At 41.6% G+C, this 23,598-nt stretch overlaps 2 protein-coding genes across 3 annotated transcripts in view; one reads left to right on the forward strand and one right to left on the reverse strand.

The window, feature by feature from the left end:
- Window positions 1–704: 704 nt before the first annotated feature.
- Window positions 705–12,952, reverse strand: LOC112119375 (tRNA:m(4)X modification enzyme TRM13 homolog). Of its 2 annotated transcripts, none has more exons than XM_024218012.3 (11): window positions 12,744–12,952; window positions 11,795–11,841; window positions 11,647–11,713; window positions 9,794–9,856; window positions 9,636–9,705; window positions 8,472–8,578; window positions 6,987–7,154; window positions 6,562–6,634; window positions 4,525–4,599; window positions 1,822–2,248; window positions 705–1,515 (listed from the first exon to the last, which is right to left on the reverse strand). In XM_024218012.3, exons 1-11 carry the CDS (start codon window positions 12,924–12,926, stop codon window positions 1,320–1,322), a joined length of 1,476 nt encoding a protein of 491 aa, XP_024073780.2. In that variant the 5' UTR covers window positions 12,927–12,952; the 3' UTR covers window positions 705–1,319. The 2 variants fall into 2 exon arrangements, with proteins under 2 accessions (XP_024073780.2, XP_024073779.2); XM_024218011.3 differs by having other exon boundaries at window positions 9,636–9,708.
- Window positions 12,953–12,965: 13 nt separating this feature from the next.
- The window catches only part of LOC112125424 (spindle assembly abnormal protein 6 homolog), a 30,841-nt gene continuing 20,208 nt past the window's right edge, over window positions 12,966–23,598 (forward strand). The window contains exons 1-6 of the mRNA XM_026655796.2: window positions 12,966–13,044; window positions 16,533–16,593; window positions 18,171–18,250; window positions 19,260–19,364; window positions 20,017–20,188; window positions 22,701–22,778. Coding sequence (XP_026511581.1) covers window positions 12,977–13,044; window positions 16,533–16,593; window positions 18,171–18,250; window positions 19,260–19,364; window positions 20,017–20,188; window positions 22,701–22,778 — 564 coding nt within the window. The 5' untranslated portion in view covers window positions 12,966–12,976. The remainder of the gene's footprint in view (window positions 13,045–16,532; window positions 16,594–18,170; window positions 18,251–19,259; window positions 19,365–20,016; window positions 20,189–22,700; window positions 22,779–23,598) is intronic.

Consider the following 23,598-nt stretch of genomic DNA (forward strand, 5'->3'; position numbering starts at 1 on the left):
CGGCAGGCTGGGCAGCGCGGCCGCAGCCTGCTCCGGCGGGCCAGACCAAGCAGCGTGGCCGAAGCATGTTCCAGTAGGCTGGGCCAGGCGGCACGGCCACAGCGTGCTCTGGCGGACCGGGCGGCGCGGCCACAGCCTGCTCTGGGGGGTAGGGCCGTTCGGCAGGGCTACAGCCTGCCAGCCCCAGAGCTGCAGCTGCTTCGGAGGCTGGGGGGAGAGCAGTGTGGCCAGAAGCGGAGAGACTCTGGCCCCGCCTCTTCCCTTCTGGCTCTGCTGCCTCTCCTTGCTCCCTCTGTTGGGGGGAGGGGCTGTGTCCCACCTCTCCCTCTCTATACCCATTCATAAGCCGACCCCCTTCTCTGGTGCTTCCCTTTTTTACTAAAAAAATTCGTCTTATGAATGAGTATATACAGCTATTTCACCCCGCTTCCTCATGGAAAAGTAGCCATATGACAAAGCACATCAACTAGCACTGTCTGCTGAGAGATAAGGACTGGACAATGAATTACCCACAGAGGCTGTAAATGAAGGTCAGGATTGAGTTACTTTAGCAGAGCATCATGAGCCAATGCCCTTTGCTATATCTATTATGTGAATGGCGAATTTCACTGACACAAGGTATCAATATTTCATCTCATCAAGTTCACCCACATATTATGAAAGCTTAAAACAAATCGCTAAAATAATGAGGTTAACTCAAGAGATCATGTCAATTTCAGCTTTTATTCCTCTCCATAGCAAAGCTTTATGCATGGGAATGTAATTACTAAAACAATGAGGTGGCATTTGATTTCCAACTAAATGTTTTTCTTTAGCCAATTCCACAAATAGTCAGAACTCATAAAATAAAATTCTAGGCATAGAAAACAAGATAAAAACCCTCATGAAGTTCAAAATGGAGACAGGTTATTAAGCATATCCATTTCTTACATTTTAACCTATTGATTTTCAGAAAACCTGGACAACTGTATACCTGTTGCTTCTGCCACCATTAATGATAATGAATAAAAAATTAAACAAACTGCCAAACTGAACTTTTGTATTTGGAGGAAAATATAAATTCTACTTCTTCTGAACAGAGAAAACAACAGCAATATCGCAGTGTGCAGAGACAAAAATGCCTTATGACTTTCACACTGCTAGGAGTCAGCTGGCATCTTCTTGTGATTCCAAAAGAAATTTAAGTTCAATGCTTTTGTAGTTACCGAAAGACTACAAAATGTTTTCTAAAAGTACTGAATCTGTGAATAAGGTCTTAAAAAAAATCCAGAGAAGTTTTGTAGAGTTCTGTGTCCTGCCCATTCCAAATCTGTCTCCCATTATGCAGTTGGCTGAGGTACTGAAGATTGACTTGATACAGCTGTCAAGAGTACATTCTCCAAGGAAACAGTAGAATCTATATAGTATTGTAATGCAGCATTGTACCCTCTCTGTTGTAAATATTTGATCCGTCCCTGGTCAATCAAGAGTTTACAAAGACGACCTATCTGCTTTCGTTCTTCAACAGTAAGTAGCCTAGCTCCAAAAAGAAAAAACATGAATTAGTCAACACAAATGGTTCAAGATCAGAAAAGCTGTAAAAACTGTAACTGATGCAGTTCAATGCAGATAAAGTGTGACTGTTTTGGAATAAGATTTTGAAGACTATTATGTCACTTAAATTTGCATGTTTTTCATTTTAAGTACTTCAGATGGATATGTTTCTATAAAATGAGCCATTCTGACATTCAAAAATGCTTAATCATTCAGCTACAAATGACTGTCTAATCCATTATTTCTACCTTCCTGAGACGTCTACATGCTACAAAAAAAATGACCTACCCTTGCAGACTATCAGAACTGCACTCAATTCTGTTGTGTACTTGGTCATGTTCTTCTGTATCACTGTTTTGGTCTTTGCTCTTTGCATCAACGGTAGAGGCTTCAGTGATAGTTTCTCGCATGCCACAAGTGGCCCAGCTAGTCATTCTCTGAAAATAATTAAATTCCACTGGCCCAAGTCCCACTGTTCTAAAGAACTCTCGGCCTACATAATGCTTCCACTGACACCTGTGGTGGCAACACAGTGCAATAACAATTCCAGCCACAGGCTTCCAGTTTTCTGAAACATTCTTTCCACTCCTTTCATCAGCAGAATTGTTAAAAGCTATGTCTGTTTTATCACTCTTGAAACGTTTAGGTGAAGGTTCTTCATTTCTTTCATCATATTGGGTTGCGTAACTTTCAACCAAACATCTCAGAGCAAGATCTGTGAACAAACAACTATGTTTTAAAAAACTCTCGAACAGTGTGCTGCATTTATACTCAAAGATAGGAAAGGAACTTTCCTCAAAAATAAGGAGGAGGATAAAAGCACTTTACAAAGTAATCCCAAAAGCAACAAGTTGACAAAGTTTACTTAAATACGGTCAGCTACTTTAAAACGAAATGAGTTTATATATTTCAAGTTCAGTTTACCAAATATTAATGTACACCTCTACCCCGATATAACGCTGTCCTCAGGAGCCAAAAAAATCTTACCGCGTTATAGGTGAAACCACGTTATATCGAACTTGCTTTGATCTGCCGGAGCGCGCAGGCCCACCCCCCCGGAGCGCTGCTTTACCGTGTTATATCCGAATTCATGTTATATCGGGTAGCATTATATCGGGGTAGAGGGGTATTTACAAAATCACCATAAGACCACTGTGACACTCTGTACCTCAAATAGCACCCTGGAGCCCTCATATTACCCCTGCGATACAATTATGACAAATTTTGTACAATGCATGCCTTGTGAAGCATCATTTTAAAAGTCTTGATCTGTTGAACACTGATATGCTGTTTGGATTGTATGTACTATCATTTTACATGAAGTATTGCTATATGTGCTACTGAAATATATTGTGAGGTTGGGAGATGCCCACAGCTGGCCTTTCAGTATGGACAAAGGAGCAACAATTATTGGCCAGACAGGCGTTAACAGCTCATCAAGAACAATCCAATATCCCAGAGGCTTCTCAGAGAAGGCACATATGCAATGCAGACTGCCTGACCATCAGCAAGGATCTTTCTAGCAGCTGGAAGAAGGTACAAAAAGAGAGACAGTGACATCATCCCTTGGCCTCTTCCCCCCCACTCCCCCAACTCCAAATCTCAACATATGGAAGACTTTGAACTAGGGAGATTGGTCCCAGGCTGGAAGGAAGTCCAGTCTGTGCACTGATGAACTGTAACCTGCCTGCAACATCTGTTAGGGTGAGAAACTGCTTGATTCAAATCTCACTTAGTTTGTTAAAGTTAGAATTTAGACTGTATTTTTATTTGTATTTCTTAGATAACCAACTTTGCTCTCTATGCCTGCTACTTAGTCACTTGAAATCTATCTTTCTGTAGTTAATAAATCTGTTTTATATTTTATCTAAGACTGTGTGTTTTTGGTGTAAGTGCTTGGGGAATCTCAGCTCAGCTTAACAAAGGCCATTGCACATCCACTACCCTTTTGTCGGAGTGGCGAACTTATTAATTAGCTTTCACTGTCCAAGGGAATCTTGAGCAATGTAAGATAGGATATTTCTGGGGTTCAAGGCTGGGGCCATTGACTGTTGCCTCTCTCTGTATGATTCATGAGTGGCTCAGGGAGCATAATATAGCAGGGTGTGGGACTCCAGATGCTGATGGTTGAGAGATCACAGTGCCTGGAGGGGTGTTACTGCTTGTCACTGACATAGCTTTGTGAGAGACAACCCAGGCTAGAAAGTTAAGGCGACACAGTGGTCCCATGGTTCCAGGTTGTACCTCGGGGAACCTGTCACAACTATCTGACTTGTTAGTGATCAATACTCTTGAGAATACTTGTTCCACAGGTCATTGGGAAAACTTCAGCTCCGTGGCCTTTTTATTACAAGAGGACGTTTATGTAGAAGTCTGACAGAATTAAAGCACACAATCCATTTACTTAAGAATTGTAAATACCATTACAAAGACATCATGGTTAACAGTGTCCCAATAGAATGTATATAATACATACACACAGTATGTCATACCTGAAACACCTTTCCCCACATACCTGGGATGTAAAGCTGAAAAAAAAGTAATTGGTTGAAAACGTCTTGGACAAGTTGAAAATGATCTTACTATATTACAGTATTCAAGTTGTCCAGGACATTTTTAATCAAGTTAAGTTTTTCCAACATTGTTGTCCAAGCTTAAGATAGTGGGAAGAAAAGTACTATGAAAAACATGTTTCTGTCAGTTTAAGAACACAATTACATAAAACATTCATTCTTCAGTTTGCTGTACACAACCAATAATGTTTATTTCCATCTGGATTAACCACTTTGCTGCTTGCCATCATCCAAGTAGTGTTCCTCTGAAATCAATGGACATTTAGAACACAACTGGTACAGTAGGCAGCAGTCAAAGAATTAGACAGAAAAAAATAGTACAAAAGAACTGTTAGAAGCATCGAATTATTCAAGAGGATTAGAATCAGCATTCCACTTTGTAGCTGCATTTACGCCAATACATTTGTATAGTTCATACCTGTTGCAACACCACATAAATGCTTTCCAATTCCTACCACAGGAAGCTTTTCTTTCTCAAGAATAGGTACTTTATCTGAAAGAAACAGAACCTGGATTACTGGAGCTGGACATCATCTTGCTGGGTAATATCATTCCAGCACACATAACTGAAACAATAGGTCAGAAAACTCAAGTAAAATTCCTGCCTCAACTATTATAAAAAAACTTCAATTGTCTGCATCTCAAAAGGGTAGCTAGTGTTATGTCACACTAAAAAATAAGATGGAAACATAATACAGTATAATTTTCATGAACTGAAAAAAATAGCTATACAGTAAGTTTAAATAGCACATTTAATTTTTTCTTCCTTTTTTTAAACAACTTCAAATTGTACAAAGGGAATAAGTTTAACTTAAAAAGGAACTTTTTTAAAAGATTCATTGTTAGCAGCTTGGAAATAAAACAATTTTCCTTTCTGACATGTTCCTTTCTAGTCTACAAACATTATGTTATGTTCCTAGTGCAGCAAAAATCAATACTTCTCTTTGTACACCAATAAAAAGCAGAAAAGTACAAAACTTTGAAAATAGTTCTTGCTTACTGTGGGGAGTTCAAGCTATTTGTGGTATGTCTCCTCAATAAATAAATGAATCAATCAAGACTTTATTTAGATATAAGATAATTTCCTAATAGACAGCAATTCAAAATCTGTCAAATACTTAAAAAACCCAATACTGCAGAAGACACCGTTCATACATTGCAGGCCAACTTGATCCATATACTGAATAGTAGTAATACTCTATATCTATAGAGCCTTCCAGCTATAGATATCAATGCAGTTTACCAACATCAATTGATTTAGACTTACCATATGCCTCAAAAACGGGGAACTGAGGCAGAAATTAAAACCATGACCTGTTCCCATTAAAAAACTTTGGGAGCAGGACTGGGCATCAAGCGACTTGCCTAGAATCAGAGTGACAGCCTGTGGCAGAGTTGGTAATAAATTTCAGGTTTCTGTATTCTTAGTCCTGTGCTTTAATAAGTTCATCTGTCCTACCCATGGTGGATTAATATTCACATGTAACTTTCTAATGTTAATTTACAGTAAACCAAGTGAATGTACAGTTTAATTAGAGAAGACAAATACAAGATTAATATAAATTACCTTTTTAACATGCTACAATGTACCATGTTCCTTCATTAGCAAACATTCTTGCTCATTATTTATAAAATGTTATTCCCTGTATTCTTTTGTCCTTCTACATATGCCATTCATAATTTAAGTTTCAACCATCTGTATGGCCCAAACATATATGATCTAGTCATGAAAGATATACCTATAAGGAATTAAGTGACTTTGTGGTACCAAAACAAGTACAATATATACTACTACTGTGGTACACCAGATGGGAACAGAGTCACCCGTAGCTCAGAGAATGGATCCAGTTAAGTTATAACAACCTAAGGAAAGGCATGGAGATGCATATATATTTTGCATGAAATACAGGATCTGAATCATGCTGGCAATGCATTGGATTACATTAGTTAAGTAAGGTGGTAATCACTTTTATCCATTTAACTAATGCAAGTTCTGTTCATCACCATAAGCCACCCACTAAATTTAACGCAACTTCTTTTGAATGTGGTACTCCAGAATCCCCCTGTGTTCATTGTTAATAAGGACATCTGAGACTTGCCTCACTCAGTAATGATACTTGTATCAAAATACAGCACAGCTAAAATACACAAGTGAAAGCATCTAACCCTGAAACTGTTCAGGCTCTCTTTTATTTGGTGATTCTGACCCAAAATAAAGTCTTATAAATTCAAGATAATTTGTACACGTTGTTAAAATTATATAATACCCATTTAGTAACTGAAAAAAAGAGTACAACATAAAAATGACCAAAACACTGAGAACAGTCTTCTAAACATTATATTAATTAACTTATACTAAGTGTAAAAATTTCCTGCACTCTGGTACTACACAATCAAGTTTTTAAGCAACCATCTTAGTATTGCTGATAGTTATACAAGCCAAGTAGCAACTTACTTAAACATAAGTGCTGGATATCAACTTGAAGCCTTTCAAATATGTAGTCTCTTTTTCTGTGTTTACCATCTACCTGTGTGAATAGGATGTCACATTATTAAGAAGTGTTAACTAACTAACTAATAAATAATTACAAGAATGTGCTAAGGTTATTAATTTTTTAAAAACAAAACAAGCCCCTTTCAAATGAACACTAACATTTTCAGTATCAGCCAGCAGGCATCTTGTACCCCAATTGTGTTACTGGCATGCCTTAAAACTACAATAAAGGATCAATTAAATTTTTCAAAGCCCTTATCTGACAAATATATATATTTTCACCTTTCCTTTAAAAGCTAACCAGACTTTCTGAGAAAAAGGCACATTTACCAAGAACAACAATTCCAAAAATGAGACTTGGCCAACTCCACAATAGACTGTCTTACCTTGAATCGTGTAGTTGCCCTTTCAACAAGCAGAAAGTGAACATTTTCAGCGTCTTGTAAGGCAATATCAACCCAGTGAGACAGCTTTCCTCGTCCAGCTCCAAACTCAATAAAACATCTTCCTGGCCCAAGCAAATGTAACTTTTCCATGTTACCTAAAATGGAAGCCTACAAACTTCAAAAGATTATTTATGAACCAAGCCAAATATACATTCTGTCTGATCATTTCTGTGGGAAAAATGCTAACTTAACTCACAATCAGCAGTCTCTCCCATAGCTCGTATTGATTAAATAACCATGCTGCAAAATGTCAACACCTCTTTCATGAATGCAGGGGTAGAGATGTTGTGAATCCAGAGTGCAGAGGAAATAAGGGCTGCCTCCATGGCATCATCTTTTCCTTTTTCTAACACCCACAGAATCTTATCCACTGGGTTTTGGGGGTAGAGTTAGGGACCAGGCATACATTGGAGTATTGTTCTCAGCTAATCCTTGGAAAAGTCACATGGATGTTCCAGTGGACTTTTGTGAAGCATCACTTCCTGCAGAGCCCTCTCTGTAGCTACTGCAGTTGTACACATAGAGTTGTGCTGAAAGGCACCAACATGGCAGTGCTTAGGGCATTAGCTTAGCACTTGGGAGATCTAGGTTCAAGTCTCTGCTCTGCCAGTAGGCAAGTCACTTAGCTTCTCTGCACCTCAGTTCTCCATCTGCAAAAGGGAGATAATAGTACTTCCCTACCTTACAGGAGTGTTATGAGGATAAATTCATTAAAAAGACTGTGAAGCACATTGAGATCAGGTGGTGGAAGCACTATATAAAAGAGACAGGAATTACTATTATTCCCATGGGCCCTTTCGTCCTTATCATTCTCTGGCTTCCCTTTCCCAAGAATTCAAAGGATTTGCTGTGTTGGAAGTTCTCACCACCCACTCACTCTGTATCCCATAAAAATTCCTCCTTCTCAAGGGCACAATTCCCTGAAAATATCATAAGGCAAATCTCAGAGTTTTATAACCTCATACATTTTCCATGAGAGGGGATAATCTAGGCTCATGAATGAGGAGAAGACAAGCTTGTTAGGTATTTCAGGATCAAAACAAACTTCTGTTACGAACACTTATAATTTCAAAGCAGTTATGGACAATGTAGGGGGTCGATATAGTCCAGGTAACTAGGATTTTTGGATAAAGGGAACTGAATCCACACTGTGTCCTCCATGTAGCCCTAAGTTAGTTAATAGCACTTCTGTTTATCTGACCGCCGGTTTATCTGAAACTTTCTAATGCCCCCCCCCCAGTCCATTTGAATAAACAGGAGTGTACTATCAATAGACTAATACTTAAACTGGTAGCATGGGTACAATCTGGAACTGTTACAAGTTTCTTTTACGTGAAATAACTGTAGTATGGATTAGCTGGAATCCATAAGAAGAAAAAACTACAGTAAAGACCACCATAGCTATTAGTAAGGAAATGGCCATACCTGTTGTTTCAAGTGCTTGAAAGCAGACTCTCCATTCTTTGGGTCATTTAAGGCTTCTTGTAAGGCCTGATGGGACAGCATTTGATCCTTAAGTATTGGCTTTATACCTGCATCAAATGTAGAAGTACTCTTCATAGATTCAATTAAAAAGGCCACCTAACATCAATCTAGCTCCCACCTGCATATTGAAGTGACTGCATACAGTACTTAGTATGCAAAATATTTGACTCTGAAGACTTTACAGAGTTAGCATACTGACTATTGGAAACAAGTAAAAGGGACACTATCAAATAGTTTAAGTCCACAAGTTGACACCTAAAAATTGTGATAATCTTATAGGTAATGTTCTTCAAACTCCAAACATGTATTTTTGTTTTTAATCCAACATATGAAAATTTCCCTATCTTCTGCTATCAACAAAATAATCTACAACAGGAGTTCTCAACCTTTTTCTTTCTGAGGTGCCCCCAACATGTTATAAAAACTCAATGGCCCAGCTGTGCCGCAACAACTTTTTTCTGCATATAAAAGCCAGAGCTGGCGTTAGGGGGTAGCAAGCAAGGCTGTTGCCCAGGACCTCACACCACAGGGGGCCCTGCAAAACTAAGTTGCTCAGGCTTCAACTTCAGCACCAGGTGTCAGGGTTCAGGACTTCGGCTTTCTGCCCTGGGCCCCAGTGAGTTTAACACTGGCCCTGCTTGGCGGACCCCCTGAAACCTGTTCACGGCCCCCAAGGGTCCTGGACCCCTGGTTGAGAACCACTGATCTACAACACAAGCATAATTGCTCTCTAATGGGTCAGAAGCAACAGTTTTCTAACAAATGCTTTTCCCAGAGCTGTAATGTCACCACCTAATCATGGTGCACAAAGAAGAATGTAAAACAAAAGTCATTAATTTCATTAAAAACAAAATTAACTTTTATTCAAAAGAACAAACAAGACTGAGATGAGGAAAAAATACTAACTAACAGTGTCATGTAGGTAGTTCTTTAACCGTTACAAGATTTCAATTTCAGATCACGACAAGTGACAAAAATAAGTATTCCTATTAATCTCTTTTCTTTTTTTAATCCTGGAAGATATTTAACACTAAAATAGCCATGAAGTATTTGATTAATTCTGGAGAAAGCAATTTAAAATATTTCAAAATTAAGCAGACTCACCATTACTTGCTTTTTTCAGCTTTTTAATCAAGTCCTCTAATTCTTCTTTAGACAGGGAAGAAATTGGTAACTGCTGGAAAAAAAAAATACAAAAAACAAAAAGGTTCTCCTCCTTTTTTATCTATTTGTTCCTTAAAATAACAGAGAAATGGACTCACCTGTTCGTCAAGTATTTCTGTTGCATCTTTTAATCCTGCATTAATATCTTGAACAAAGTAGGCCTTAATAAAAAAAAATAAAAACAGCATGAAAACCAAGGAGATTCTAATAAAGACAGAACAGCATGTAAAGCAAAAGAATGCTTCAGAGTGTGTTGACAATAATTCACCTAGCAAAAGTCAAATAATTACAAATGAAGAACGTAGTTCTGAGAAAAGATTCTCTCTCTCTCTCTCTCTCTCTCTCACTGTTTTAGGGCCCAACTCTGCAAACACTCTCCAATAGGTGTACTGCTTACTAGGGTGATTAGTCTGATAGATTTCAATGGGACTAAGCACCATAGCAAGCACTACAGTAGTAATGCTTTTGCAAGGCTGAGTCCTGTCTTGTACTAGCACTTTGCATCTTATTTGTACTATAAGAATCAATAATCAAAGGAATTTCTCTTTCAAGCAGTTATTCTTTAAGCTTCCTGATTACTGACATTTCATATATACAGGAATATTTTAAGCTTTATATCAGGGGTCAGCAACGTTCGGCACGCGGCTCGCCAGGGTAAGCACCCTGACGGGCTGGGCCAGTTTTATTTACCTGCTGACGCGGCAAGTTCGGCCGATCGCGGCCCCCACTGGCCGCGGTTCGCCGTCCCGGGCCAATGGGGGCGGCGAGAAGCGGCGTGGGCGAGCGATGTGCTGGCCGCGGCTTCCCGCTTTATATAGTCAAACAGATGCGTTGGCAGCACAGTATTCATCAGAAAGAAGTACACTGCAGTACACTGGCATTTGGATCACTGAATATATATCTGAATCCAGTTCTCAAATATGGGCAAAAGCCACTTACATCATGTAGCTATACAAGGAAATCAAGCAAGGCTTTTAACATATGGTAGACTCTTTCGTTAAAAAAAACAAGCTGCCTTCTTAGCACATACCAGAAAGGAAGATATTTAATTTCATGACAGGGTATGGGGGGGGAATGCCTCAGTCAACATTATTATTCAGGGATAATAAATATAAGAGTAGAGCTGACTTCATATTTTTGGTTGTTGTATGTACATCAAGTTCAGCTAACATAATCTGAAAGGGGACACATCAACCCCAATACTCAACAGAATATACAAGATCCATTCACAGCAGAAGTCATAAATCATTAATTCTAGGAGCCTGGTGGGGCAATGCTCCCCAGGAACATTTTTGGGGAAAGCTAGTTCAATGCGAGTGCCTGGACAGCACTTCCATTCCTGGCCAAAAAAATTATCTGAAAGTAAGATCACAAATTTACATACACTGGAAGCATGCATACAGCATCGGGCATCAATTCATTTAATCCAGCACTTAGATAGCTTCAGTTTCTCCCTATTATTAGGCTCTCTATAAGGACTATTACTCTCTGATTTGTCAATGATAAATTCTCTATACCACTGGTCCCATGTCTCCTTGGGCTTTGGAGTCTCCCCTCTCTCTTACCCACACAGTGCATAAGCCAGTGATGCCAAGAGTTGAGCTTTTGGAGGATTCCCCTGAGCACTGCCATACAGGAACAGACTCTCCATGCACCAGGTCTTAACACCATTTGGCCCTGTTGTCCCTCTGTCTGTACAGTGTCAGCAGCGTTGCAACCATACAGCCAGAGCGACACTCCAGGCTGCTCCAGCGGCAGCCATACTGATCTAGTATGGGGCGACTGCTTAAAAGTTGTCAGGGCATTGCCCCCTGGCTCTGCGGCCTATGGAAATTTGAGCAAATGCAAAAGCCATGGGTGTTCGACCCTCCTCCACTCCAATTTGTGCCACTGCTTAGTTTATACTGCTCTAATATACAATTATATGGCATTTAATTTACATCACACTTACAGGCTTCGGCTTCTCTCTTGAATTACACTTTTTTAAATGCTTTTGTAATTGATCTTCATATACGGTGCTAAAATCAGAGAAAAAGAAATAAGCAATGACAGTCATAATTTTAACAATGAACATACGAATGTATTTAAAACACACTTACTGTTTTGGGTCAAGAGGGCATGGAATTCTTTTCCTGTCATTTTCTTCCTAGTGGGAAAGAAAATGTTTATTTTGTTAGCACAAAATTATGGTGCGGTCAATGTCCTTATTTTAGAAAATCTGTCTAGAAATGTGTCTGCGGGTCACAAAAATAAAAATCTTTGCTAGCCTCGATTTATTGGAATTAGATCAAATGGAGAAATACAATGTGTTTCAGTTGGATAAACCATGCAATTTAACTGGGTGATGGATGGAGGAATATTGTGCAAGTAAAGGCCTTAATACATCACCAAGCCCAGGGTCGCACAGGTATTCCTGGTCCCTTGTGACAGGCAGTAATTATTCTACCTACACCTTCTGGGGTTCTAGCTCGATGTCAGACTCTGCAGAGGCCAGCAGTGATTTCTTAGTAAGGTTTCCAAGAAGGGGACGTCACCTGAGGATCCTGAAGCGAAGAGTAACTAACAGCATAGCAGATTTAGCAAAAAATTCAAAGCACAGAAAAGTTGGCAGAGGAGATGGGGGACAACACCCCTCTCCTCCCCCGGCTGGGAAGCTACTGGGGAGCTGGGTGAGCGGCTGACACCCCCCCTGCCAGCGATCACTGCACGCAGGCTCTGACTCCAACAGCCCGGGGCCCGGCGGAGCAGCGGGGGTTGCGCTGACACTGCCGTCGCCAGGCTTAGCAGGGCGGTGAGCCCCAGGGGCCGGGCTGGGCCCGGCCCTCACCAACCCGCGGGAAAGCCTGGCGAGTATGGCCCGTCTCTATGGGGTTCGCTCTGGGGATACGTGCCAGCCCCTCCCCCAGCGAGTCCATAGGGGGCTATAAAAGAGCCCGCAGGAGAGGGACTCCCCACCCCTTCCTAAAGCCCCGAAGGTGAGGGGCCCAACCAGCCACCCCTCCGTGACCGGTCCGCCTGCCGGGCGGGCAGTGCCCGGCGCCCCGGTACCTCCTGGTGTCCGTGCTCCCCGCAGAAGAGTCTCCCCTGAGCCGGGATCATCTTGCAGAAGCGCTTCTTCCGCTCCACGAAGTAACCGCACCGTCCGGGCACAGGAACCCGGAGCCCCCCGGCCGCAGCCGGCTCAGCTGCCCGCCTCTCCCCGCTCCCGACCGCAGCCGGCTCGGCCGCCATCTTGGTGCCCCGCCCCCCGCGGGAGCCGAGCGCCAAACTCAAAGCGCAAGATGGCGGCGGAGAGTCTGTTCGGCCGGTTGGTGCCGGTGCAGGTGAAGTGCCAGGGCTGCGAGGACAGGTGAGAGTCGGCCCGGGGACGCGCGGCCATAGCGAGGCCTTCTGTACTGGGCTGGGACTCGGCCGTGCGGGACCCCAGAGCAGGGCCCCGAGGCCGCCTCCTCCCCCTGGAGCCAGCCGCCCTGAGCTGGGGTGAGAGGCCGGCGGGGCTGAGCGTTCATCCCATCTCTATAACACGGGCGGCCTCTGGCCTTGCCGCTGCTCGAACCCACCCTGGGCCTCTAGGGACCCGTCAAGGGGGCCCCAGAGCAGGTGAGGGTACCTGGGTGGGCTCCTCAAACAGCACCCGCCGTAAGGGGCCGGGGGAGCCCTGCAGCTTTTCTCTACAGCCCGGGCACCGTGGCACAGTCCTGGGGAAATCCCGGGTCTCTGCGAGTTTATCCATGGCCTGCAGCAGGGCCAGGAGCTCATCACCACCCAGCGGCTCAATGCGCGGGGAGTTTCCGGGGTTGCCATGGAGTCTCTCGGACATGCATACAATAGGGGCAGCTAGTGCAGCATGGGCAATCCTGTCTGGTCGCTGTAGGAGCGCGCACTGCTGCATTGGCATTTCCAGGATGTCCCAGTGTGTGCAGAGTGCTTGGCTTGCAGACGTGTAAGGCGTTTACAATCGGAAGCCCAGAACAGACCACCAGTATACTGTTCTTATTAACTCTAGATCTGTGGTTTTCAACCCTTTTTCATTTGCAGACCCCTACAAAATTTCAAATGGAGGTGCTGACCTCTTTGGAAATATTAGACATAGTTTGCAGAGCCCCAGGGGTCCATGGATCACAGGTTGAAAACCACTGTTGTAGACATATTCTCTGCAAGTTTGTCTCTCTGTTCACTGGAGAATCATCCCCTTGTACCCTTGGCATGATCACCATTCCATTCAAACCAGAACAACTACTTAAAGCTCCTAGCAGAAGTACTATTTTTCTCTCTGTTTCCATGCACAGTGGTATCTGGGGAATGGGGCGGTGATGAAGGAATTTATTCTCCCCAGAGCTTTTCCATCCTAAAATCCAGGAACCTCTTTCTGAGGCCTCCCCAACCAGATGTCTCTGAATGCACCCGTTGGGAACCAAATCCATTAGCTAGAACTTACCTTGTAGGATGTAGCAAGTGAGTTGCCAAATAATAGGTTTGGCTGATGGTGTTTGGGAAAGTCAGGCTAAAGCTTCAACCTTAAGTAAACGCTGTCAATTTGAAATATAGTCAATTTCAGAAACTTAGGCTCAGTCTAGAGAATGTATATTTTTGTGTGTAATTTCCCAAGTTAAAAACAACAACTTGAAAGCAGAAATTTCACAATGTGGAATCACATTGACACCCATATGGTTTATCAGCAGGGTTAGAAACTATAGCTTCACATTACAGTTTTTGTTTCACTTGAGCTAACAGTAGTAACTTACAAAAGTAGTAGGTTGTCATACTCCATGTGGAACAGCCATGAGAGGGTGAATGGGAGACACTTAGCAAATATAGCAAATATCTATGAAACCCACTGGCTAACAGCAGAAGAATGCTGAGACTCAGGCATCTTGAGTTCCATCCAGGTTCTAGAGAAGAGTATACTCTAGTGGTCCTAGACTCGTCTGCCTATGTCCCCGGCTTGTCTTCCTGCCCCATCCTCGCTACTATAGCTCTTTGGCTTTCTCTCCTTCTCCAGCTCCTAGCCAGTCCCAGTCTTTCCCCTATTTTGACTCCTAGTCTCCCTGCCTGGAGTCCTCATGCCAGCCTCTCACCAGGCTCCTTGTCCCTAACTCACATTCCCCCAAGTACCTCCTCTAATCTCAGGTTCCCCTCTCCTCACATATTCCCAGTGTCTGGTTTTTGACTGAAACTTCTGGTTGAAAAGGGACCCTGGCAGCTCTGGTCAGCACCGGTGACCGGGATGTTAAAAGTCCAGTTGGCTGTGCAGTGGGGCTAAGGCAGGCTCCCTTTCTGCCCTAACTCTGTGTGGTTTCTGGAAGCGGCCGGCGTGTCCAGCTCCTAGGCGCAGGGGCAGCCATGGGGGCTCCATCCACTGCCCCTGCCCTGAGTGCTGGCTCTGCAGCTCCTATTGGCTGGGAACCATGGCCAATGGGAGCTGTGGGAGCGGCAACTCGAGGTGGGGGGAGTGTACATAGTTGCCTGGCTGTGCCTCTGCCTAGGAGCCGGATATGCTGGCCGATTCCGGGAGCCGCCTGGGGTAAGTGCTGCCTGGCTGGAGCCCGGAGCCCTCACCCCCTCCCACACCCACACTCCTTCCCAGAGCCCTCACATCCCCCTCCTGCACCCCAACCACTGCCCTGAGCCTGCACCCCAAACCCCCCAGCCCCACCCCACACCCCCAGCTGGAGATCATACCCCCTCCTGAACCCCAAGCCTGAGCCACCTCCCACATCCCAAACCCCTCGGCCACAGCCCAGAGCCCCCTCCTGCACCCCAAACCACTCATCCCTGGCCCTACCCCCAGAGCCTTCACCCCAGCCAGACCACTCACCCCCTCCTGCACCCCAACCCCCTACCCCAGACTGGTGAAAGTGAGTCAGGGTGGGGGAGAGCAAGTGACAGAAGGAAGGGGGATGGAGTGAGTGACGGTGGGGCAGGGGCGGGGCCTTGGGGAATGGGCAGGGCAAGGGTGTTTGGTTTTGTGATTAGAAAGTTGGCAACCCTACCAGCTCTTTGTCCCAGACTACTTCCACTGCCCCACCGTGGTCCCACTCTAGTCCCCTCTGCATCTGAGTGAGACAGCTTCCTTCTCCATGCTGCCTGGGCACCAGTATGGGGAGCACTGGGAACACCTGAGTCTTCCTCCTCTCTGTTCTTGTGCCTGTCACCACTAGGACCCACAGAAATTGCAAAGAAAGTCCATCTCATTGTGTGTAGCAATTTTGGAGACTCTAACAAGTCTCTGTTGAACATGCACAAATTGAAATTTTTCAGAGGCTTATAACTTGATCAATTTGGGGTAGTTTTTCATAGGTATGGCAAAAGGTACATCCCTGTCAAATTTCAAGCCCTTGCTCCAAAGCATGGGCACACTAAAACTTCTCAATGCAATTGGTGTAAGAATTTTTTTAATATGGGCAAAACAATATACTTTCCCCCAATCGCATACTTGAAAATGGCTGCTACATTTTTGTTAAAACTATAAAATAAATAAATAAAAATCAGTCTTTAGGCAGGTGTCTGGCATGGGAAATTTCAGCCTGAATCCTTAAAGTCAGGTAAAGTTATAAGCAACTGAAAACAGGTTGTTATAATGTGAATTATTGGGTAACCTTAATTATAGATGTTGCTACCAGCTCCAACTATAATAATTAAAGTTACAGTGCTTCCAGTATTTCATTTGGGATGGTATTCTACAATCTTTTACTCCTCATTGTTAGGAATGGTTTCTTGACATTTGATCGAAATTTTCCTTTTAAGCTACATTATTTTTATTTATTTAAATAATTGTTTGAGGAACGAGTTCTTGATTTGATGATAGTACTTTACAGTTGCATATTTGTTACATAGGAGGATAAATGTTCGAGTAAGGATTGAGCTACAATCAACATCTAATCCTGTTCATAAAAAGGTGTGTGGTGTTTTCTTTGCTCTTCCTTAAGTATTTTAAAAATCTTCTTACTGATATGTAAAGAGAAAGCAACATGAAGTTTTACTACATTTGTCATTTAGCAGGTTAGGGTCTTAACAAATCTGGTGTTTATTAGTATTCAGGTTTGTTGGCACGTGTTGGTTTAGGGTTTTCTTTGCCTTATTAGCCCTTTATCTCAGTTTTACACTTCAATAGATCTTAGTAACATATGATGCATTTGAGGGTTGATAACCACAACAGTTTAGAGAGCCCATTGCTAGCAACAGAGTTTCGTTTTTTTTTCTTTTTTCCAGCACTGACCCATCTTCATTACGTTTGACTCTTAATTTAGAATTCTAAACTGTTGATTTTAAAGATATCTGAATGTCACACAATTCCCTTTTTTCTATTTAATTAAAAGAAGCACTTCTTCATGATATGGTGAATGTATTACATTGTAATTTTATAGATAGCTGTGCTAGATATTTTGAACATATGTAGCCCATCATCATAGCATCATTCTGCCTGTTGCAAGACAAAGGCCTCATAATGTTATTTCTAAACATCTTGGACATGCTAAAAAAAAAAAACTCACCCTTTTTCCAGCCCTTTACATTGTTGTGGCCCTTTTACCCGGCATAAAGGGACTTTAAAAGCCCTGGTCCCAACTGGGGGAGAATTCCCACAGTGCAGGAATTGAGGAAGACAGCAGTCACAGGCTGTCTTCTGAGGGCTGCCTTGCAGATCCTCGTGTAGGTGGTAAAGCTGCAGCATGCTGAGATTCTGGGTTGTACTGCTGCATGTAGGAATGTGGGACAAGCTGCCATATTTTAGAGACAGGCCCCCAGGGCTATGTAACTTATTCTGGGGTGCAAGCAGCCCAAAATTGAGGATGCAAAGGTGGTTTAAAGCAGTGGTTCTCAACCTGTGGTCCACAGACTCCTGGGGGTCTGCAGACTATGTCTAAGAGGTCCATGAAAGACTTAGACTGAAAACTGACTGAACAGAATTCTACTATATGCACAGACAATAGATTTCCAAAGGAATCCGCACCTCCATTCAAAATTTTCAAAGAGGTCCCCACCACCATTTGAAATTTTTTAGGGGTCCGCAAAAGAAAAAAGGTTGAGAGCCACTTGTTTAATCCTAACCCTCTCCCTCAGGCCTGTGAGTTCTGTGCTTTACCTCCAAGAGTTGCAGCATGCTAGTTGGCCTTTCTATAGTTACCATTCATTGGTTTCTGTTCTGTTTTTAATGCAGTCCATTTTTATCATTTGTACTTGGAACAGTCAAATATAGTCCAATAAATACCTTTGCTTTGGAAGTCTTCGCTGCTGAAAGTTAACGCAGCCTTGCTTTGAGATTACAATCTCTTTGTGGGAGGTAGTTTTTTCTCTTTTGTAATATTTAAAATAGAAATTGCCCTAAAATGCAATGTAGCTGATGTTCTTTTTCCCTCTTATTAGTGGTCATAGGAGTCTTATTTGCTGTAGAAAGTTAAAACATTTTTGGGTACTGCCTGAATATATTAATATAACTAGTTTAAAATAACGATCTTTAAAAATGTTTATTTTTAGGACTTAGTAGTACAGTTGACTGATGATGCTGACCCCTTTTTCCTTTATAACCTGGTTATATCTGAGGAAGACTTTCAAAGGTAAGATATCAAGTTAATGTGCTCTTTATGAAACATTAAGAAATGGTAATAAAGAATGGATATTTTTTAATTTAAAGTTCTGCTTGACAATGAAATAGAACTTGGCTCTTATTGCATTTTTCTGCCATAGATTGCTTAGTGCTCTACAGAGGAAGATAGTGTCATTGTCTTCCATGTATAGATGGGAAAACTGAGGCATAGAGAGGTGAAGTGACTTGCCCAAAGTCATCCAGGGCAATGATGGAACCCTGGTTTCCAAAGTTTCAGTCCAGTGCCATAACCACTAGACTACACTGCCTCCTATTTTTGTACCTCTAAAATCTTTTCTGGGTGTTTGTGAACATTTCGCAAGGATTTCAGTTGGAATACTCTCAAAAGGATTATTTCTAGGAGCAAGGTTTCACAGAATTGGGCCATTCAATTAAAGATATATTTTGGATCATCACATTGTTAGGTCTCAATTTAATAGTAATCACTCAGGAAAAAGACCTCAGTGTGGACAGCTCAATGAAAATCTCTGATCAATATGTAGTGGCAGTCAAAAAGGAGAAATAAAACCCCAAACTTATTTGTATTACAGTAGTTTTCAGAGGCCACAATCATCTACTCCATTATGCTAGGCTTAATGTACATACACAGAATAAAAGAAAGTTCCTGCCTCAAAGAGTTTGCATTGTTAAGTCCCCTATTTAGTATGTCTATCCAAGTAGTTGTTAACCCTATACAATATAGTGTGCTCAAAGAAGATTCTAATTTGAAAGATACATATTTGTTCCCACATAATTTTGTTTAGTGAAAGCTAATTTGCAAAACATTCAAAATTAAAATACCACACCTCTTGTGATTGTGATTAGCTACTTGACAGTGTTTCTTTTGTACTCTGGATTAAAAATTGAAATGATAGGTGTTAAACTTTTAATGAATTAATTAGTAAAATATTTATTTACTTAGTGCAAACAAAAATATTTGATAGGAATGTAACTTGTATTTCCCCTCTTTCTTTATGTAGTTTAAAATGCCAGCAGGGTCTTTTGGTAGATTTCTCTGCTTTTCCGCAAAGATTTATAGATCTACTTCAACAGTGCATTCAGGAACAAAACAAAGATACCCCAAGGTAAATAATGTTTTGGTACCACATTACTAACTTTTTAAAAAAAATTCTTAAACAAAATACACACACAATAAGCCAAGCACTCCAAGAAGCAATACAAGACCAAGGAAAGTCAATGGGACTTAGGCTTCAAGTGCCTAAGTCACTTTTGAAAATGAGAATTTTCACTTCAGTGCCTTTGAAAATGTTACCCCTTATCCAGTGTGTTTATTTTTACAAAGTTCTTTTAAAGTGCATGCATCTTTAGAGGTCTTTTTATTTGCAATTTCAAGTATAACATGTATGACTCACTTTTATAAAATCTCAGAAAAAGCAAAAACTACATATTCACTGGCTTTTTTTATTTATTATGCATACAGGAATATTTTTGGTGCTAGCATTATACGATATTTATATGAAGATACTGTTGTAGTATTGGAGTCCCTTTTATATTAACATAACATTAATTTGGTAAAGATTTAGGCCCTGATCCTGCAACTTAATCCAAGCAGGTGGGGCTTCTGGAACTATACAGATCCAGTTGTGTGATAAGTGCCTTGATGATGATGATGATGATTTTATAAAGTGAAAAAAAAAAACCTGCAATTTATAGATAGTTTTGTAAACAAAGATATGTTATATACTAAATGTGGTTTTATTTCATTTGTTTTTTAAGGTTTTTGCTGCAATTAGTTTCTTCAGCATCTGTTTTAGATCACACACCTGCTTTTTTAAATGTAGTGGAGACAAACCCATTTAAACATCTTACACATCTCTCACTAAAATTTCTGCCGGGAAATGATGCAGAAATAAAGAAGTTTTTAGCAATCTGTTTGAAATGTATTAAGGTAAGATTATAGATTTGTAATATCTGTAATTAGGTCCTGATCCTCCAAACACTTAATGTTGTGGGGTTTGTTTTAATTTTTTTTTTTTGGTTAATTTTAGTTCATGTTGTGGCTTTGCAGATAGTTATATAGGTATATATATTGTAATTCAATCAATACACATTCTCTCTAAGGATAAAAATATCAAAGGTGCATGTATATTTAAAATAGCTATCAAATTATAAAAAAAAATCGCAATTTGCGAGATTTTAAAAAAAGTCACTATTAATCACACTATTAAACAATAGAATACCAATTTAAATTTATTATGAATATTTTGGGATTTTTTTCTACATTTTCAAATATATTGGTTTCAATTGCAACACAATACAAAGTATACAGTGCTCACTTTATATTATTTTTTATTACAAATATTTGCACTATAAAAAAAATATAAAGTGAGCACTGTACACTTTGTATTGTGTTGCAATTGAAACCAATATATTTGAAAATGTAGAAAAACATTCAAAAATATTTATAATTTAAATTGGTATTCTGTTAACAGTGAGATTAAAACATCAGTTAATTGCTACTATTTTTTAAATCTAGTTAATTTGTTTTGCGTTAATCTCTTGCGTTAACTGCAATTAATAATGGCCCTAATTTAAAACAAAATCTGATAATTTGAATTGGCAGAAATTAGACACTTTAGATATGTGATTAATGTGGCAATGCAAATGTTGAGTTAATTCAGCCTCTCAGTATTGGTTGCTTCCTGGCTTTGTGCTGACCCGCTGTACAAATGCAAGAGTAAAATACTGTAAAGTTATGGATTTCGATCCTGCTGTTGGATCTGCATGTGCATACCCATGCGTAAGTACAGAGCCTTCTTTAATTCAGTGGGGTTTCATTTGCCATTTATAGATTGGAAAGTGAAATTGATGTGCTTGGTAGCATATCAGGTTTAAATAATGTTATGAAATGAACAATGATTTCAGAGTTTGAAAAATCCTTAACCTACAGTCCACATCTCACTAATTTCTTCACATGTAATTTTTGTCTCCTTTTATTTTAGTGCAATGTAAATGTAAACTGCCTTTGTAACAAACTGTTTTTAAAAGAAAAGGCTCACACAGATTTTTCCCCTTAACATCTAGGTTAGGGTCTAAGTTCCCTCTAAGCTGTGCGGCTGTGCAGCAGGCTATCAAGGGCCACGCAGGCATGCAGCAGGGAGAGGTGCCTCTCCTCCGGCCCTGGTCTTGGAGCTGCTGCGGGCAGGGAAAGGGCAGGGGGGAGTCCTTCCTCCCCGCTGTAGCCTGTACCCCAAATCCCTCATCCCCGGCCTCCCCCAGAACCCGCACAACCAGCCAGAGCCCGAGTCCCCTCCCGCACCCCTGCCCCAGCCCTGAGCCCCCTCCTGCACCACAAATCCCTCATCCCCAGCCTCCCTGAGAGCCCACACCCCCAGCCAGAGCCCTCACTCTCCCGCACCCCACTCCCTGCCATAGCCCTGACCCCTGTCCCGCACCTCAAACCCCTCATCCCCAGCCCCACCCCAGAGCCCGCACCCCCAGCCAGAACCCTTACCCCCCGCACCTCAACCCTCTGTTCCAGCCCTGACCCCCCTCCCACACTCCAAACCCCTCGCCCCCGCCACATATCACCTCCATAGTGGTGCACATAACAAAATTCATTCCGCACACGGATATAAAAAATTAGAGGGAACATTGGTCAGGGTTCTCAATTTTTTTTGCTGGGACCCCCTTTGAAAATATTTCAGGCTGTGAAGACCCCGCCATACCATGCCCTCCCTTACTTCTGCGCTGTTGCTGGGGGCAGTGCTGCCTTCAGAGCTGGGCACCTGGCCAGCAGCTGCTGCTGCTCTACTCACCCAAATCTGAAGGGCTTGGGCTGGCAGCTTGCAACGCTCCCATAATAACCTTGCGACCCCCAGTTTGAGAACCCCTCATAATCTAGGTCAGGGGTTGGCAACCTTTGGCACGTGGCTCGCCAGGGTAAGCACCCTGGCGGGCCGGGCCAATTTGTTTACCTGCCACGTCCACAGGTTCGGCCGATCGCGGCTCCCACTGGCCATGATCAGCACATCCCTCGTCCCACGCCGCTTGGGCCTGGGACTGCGAACCGCGATCGGCCGAACCTGCGGACGTGGCAGGTAAACAAACTGGCCCAGCCTGCCAGGGTGCTTACCCTAACGAGCTGCGTGCCAAAGATTGCCGACCCCTGATCTAGATGTTAATGCAACTTCTTTTCAAACAATAAAGTGCAAAAATCCTGTTTTCTTGGGGAAATTTTAAGAAAAACAAACTTTTTTACAATGGAAAAAAGGTTTTTACTTTAGGATTCATGAAATATATAATTTAGTATTTAGGCTGTCTTGATAAGAATTTGTTATTAGCGTAATGGACATGTATTTTTGGACTTTACATGTAGAAATAATGGAATATGGATTCTAAATAATGTTTTTCAATTGGCAAATAAGATTGTATTGATTTAAAATGTCAATTATATGTAGGAAGAAAAGTCGTTATTGGAACAAAAGCTTAAAAAAACTGAAGATGACCTTACCAGACAGCTGAGCTACACGCAGCAGGTAATTGATGTTAGGCCTTCCTGCCTTTGGTATAATAAGTGTTCAGTCTTCTGAATTTTCTGTATACCGTACCACATGTAAAGGTATATTACAAATTGCAGAATTTCAATAGGGTCCAGTTTTTATAGACCACTTCGTAAAGTATTATCTTTTCTTGTTTTGTATCTAATCTTATATCTGTGCATTTATTTTGAATTTTGTGGCCTGGGGAGCATTTACTGCTGGTGGCTAATAGAGGTCTGGTTGGTTACATGGTGCTGAGAAACAACCAATTTTGGCAGGGCAGAAGGAGGTGAAGTGAAGTTCAAAAGTAGCCAGTGTGATGAATTGTTCTGAAGAAAGGTCAAAACATCACACTAAACACACTTTACTTTCCCCCGTAAGCACCTGCTGTGGTTGCCATAGGAATATTATGTGGTCAGATTTAAGAGAATAAGTAGTTCACAAGACTGTCTCTATATTGAAATGTGTCACACAATGGAGATATTTTGGAACCCTTTACTTTGTGTTATGTATGAAGCAAAGAAAAATAGAATTAAAATTGTTGGTATTTATGTTCTAAAATTCCATTTAAGATGGATGATGGGCCCTGTTGTGGTTTCACTCCTTTTTAGAGGATGACAGCTGTGGGTCATACAGTAAAGCTACACAGACTGTACTTTGGTCACTCTTGAGTTATAGAGCCTTAATGTTCCTTTTTTTCCCCTTCTGTGGGCTTGTCAGACAGTTGACATTTTAAAAACACATTCATTCATTTTTTTTGTAATTTTTATAGAATTGGAACTGCTATATACTTCTGTCATGCAAATTTAAAAGAAAA

This window comes from Terrapene carolina, unplaced genomic scaffold (assembly GCF_002925995.2).
Source record: "Terrapene carolina triunguis isolate 2854851 unplaced genomic scaffold, T_m_triunguis-2.0 Scaffold211, whole genome shotgun sequence".
Lineage (NCBI taxonomy): Eukaryota > Metazoa > Chordata > Testudines > Emydidae > Terrapene > Terrapene triunguis.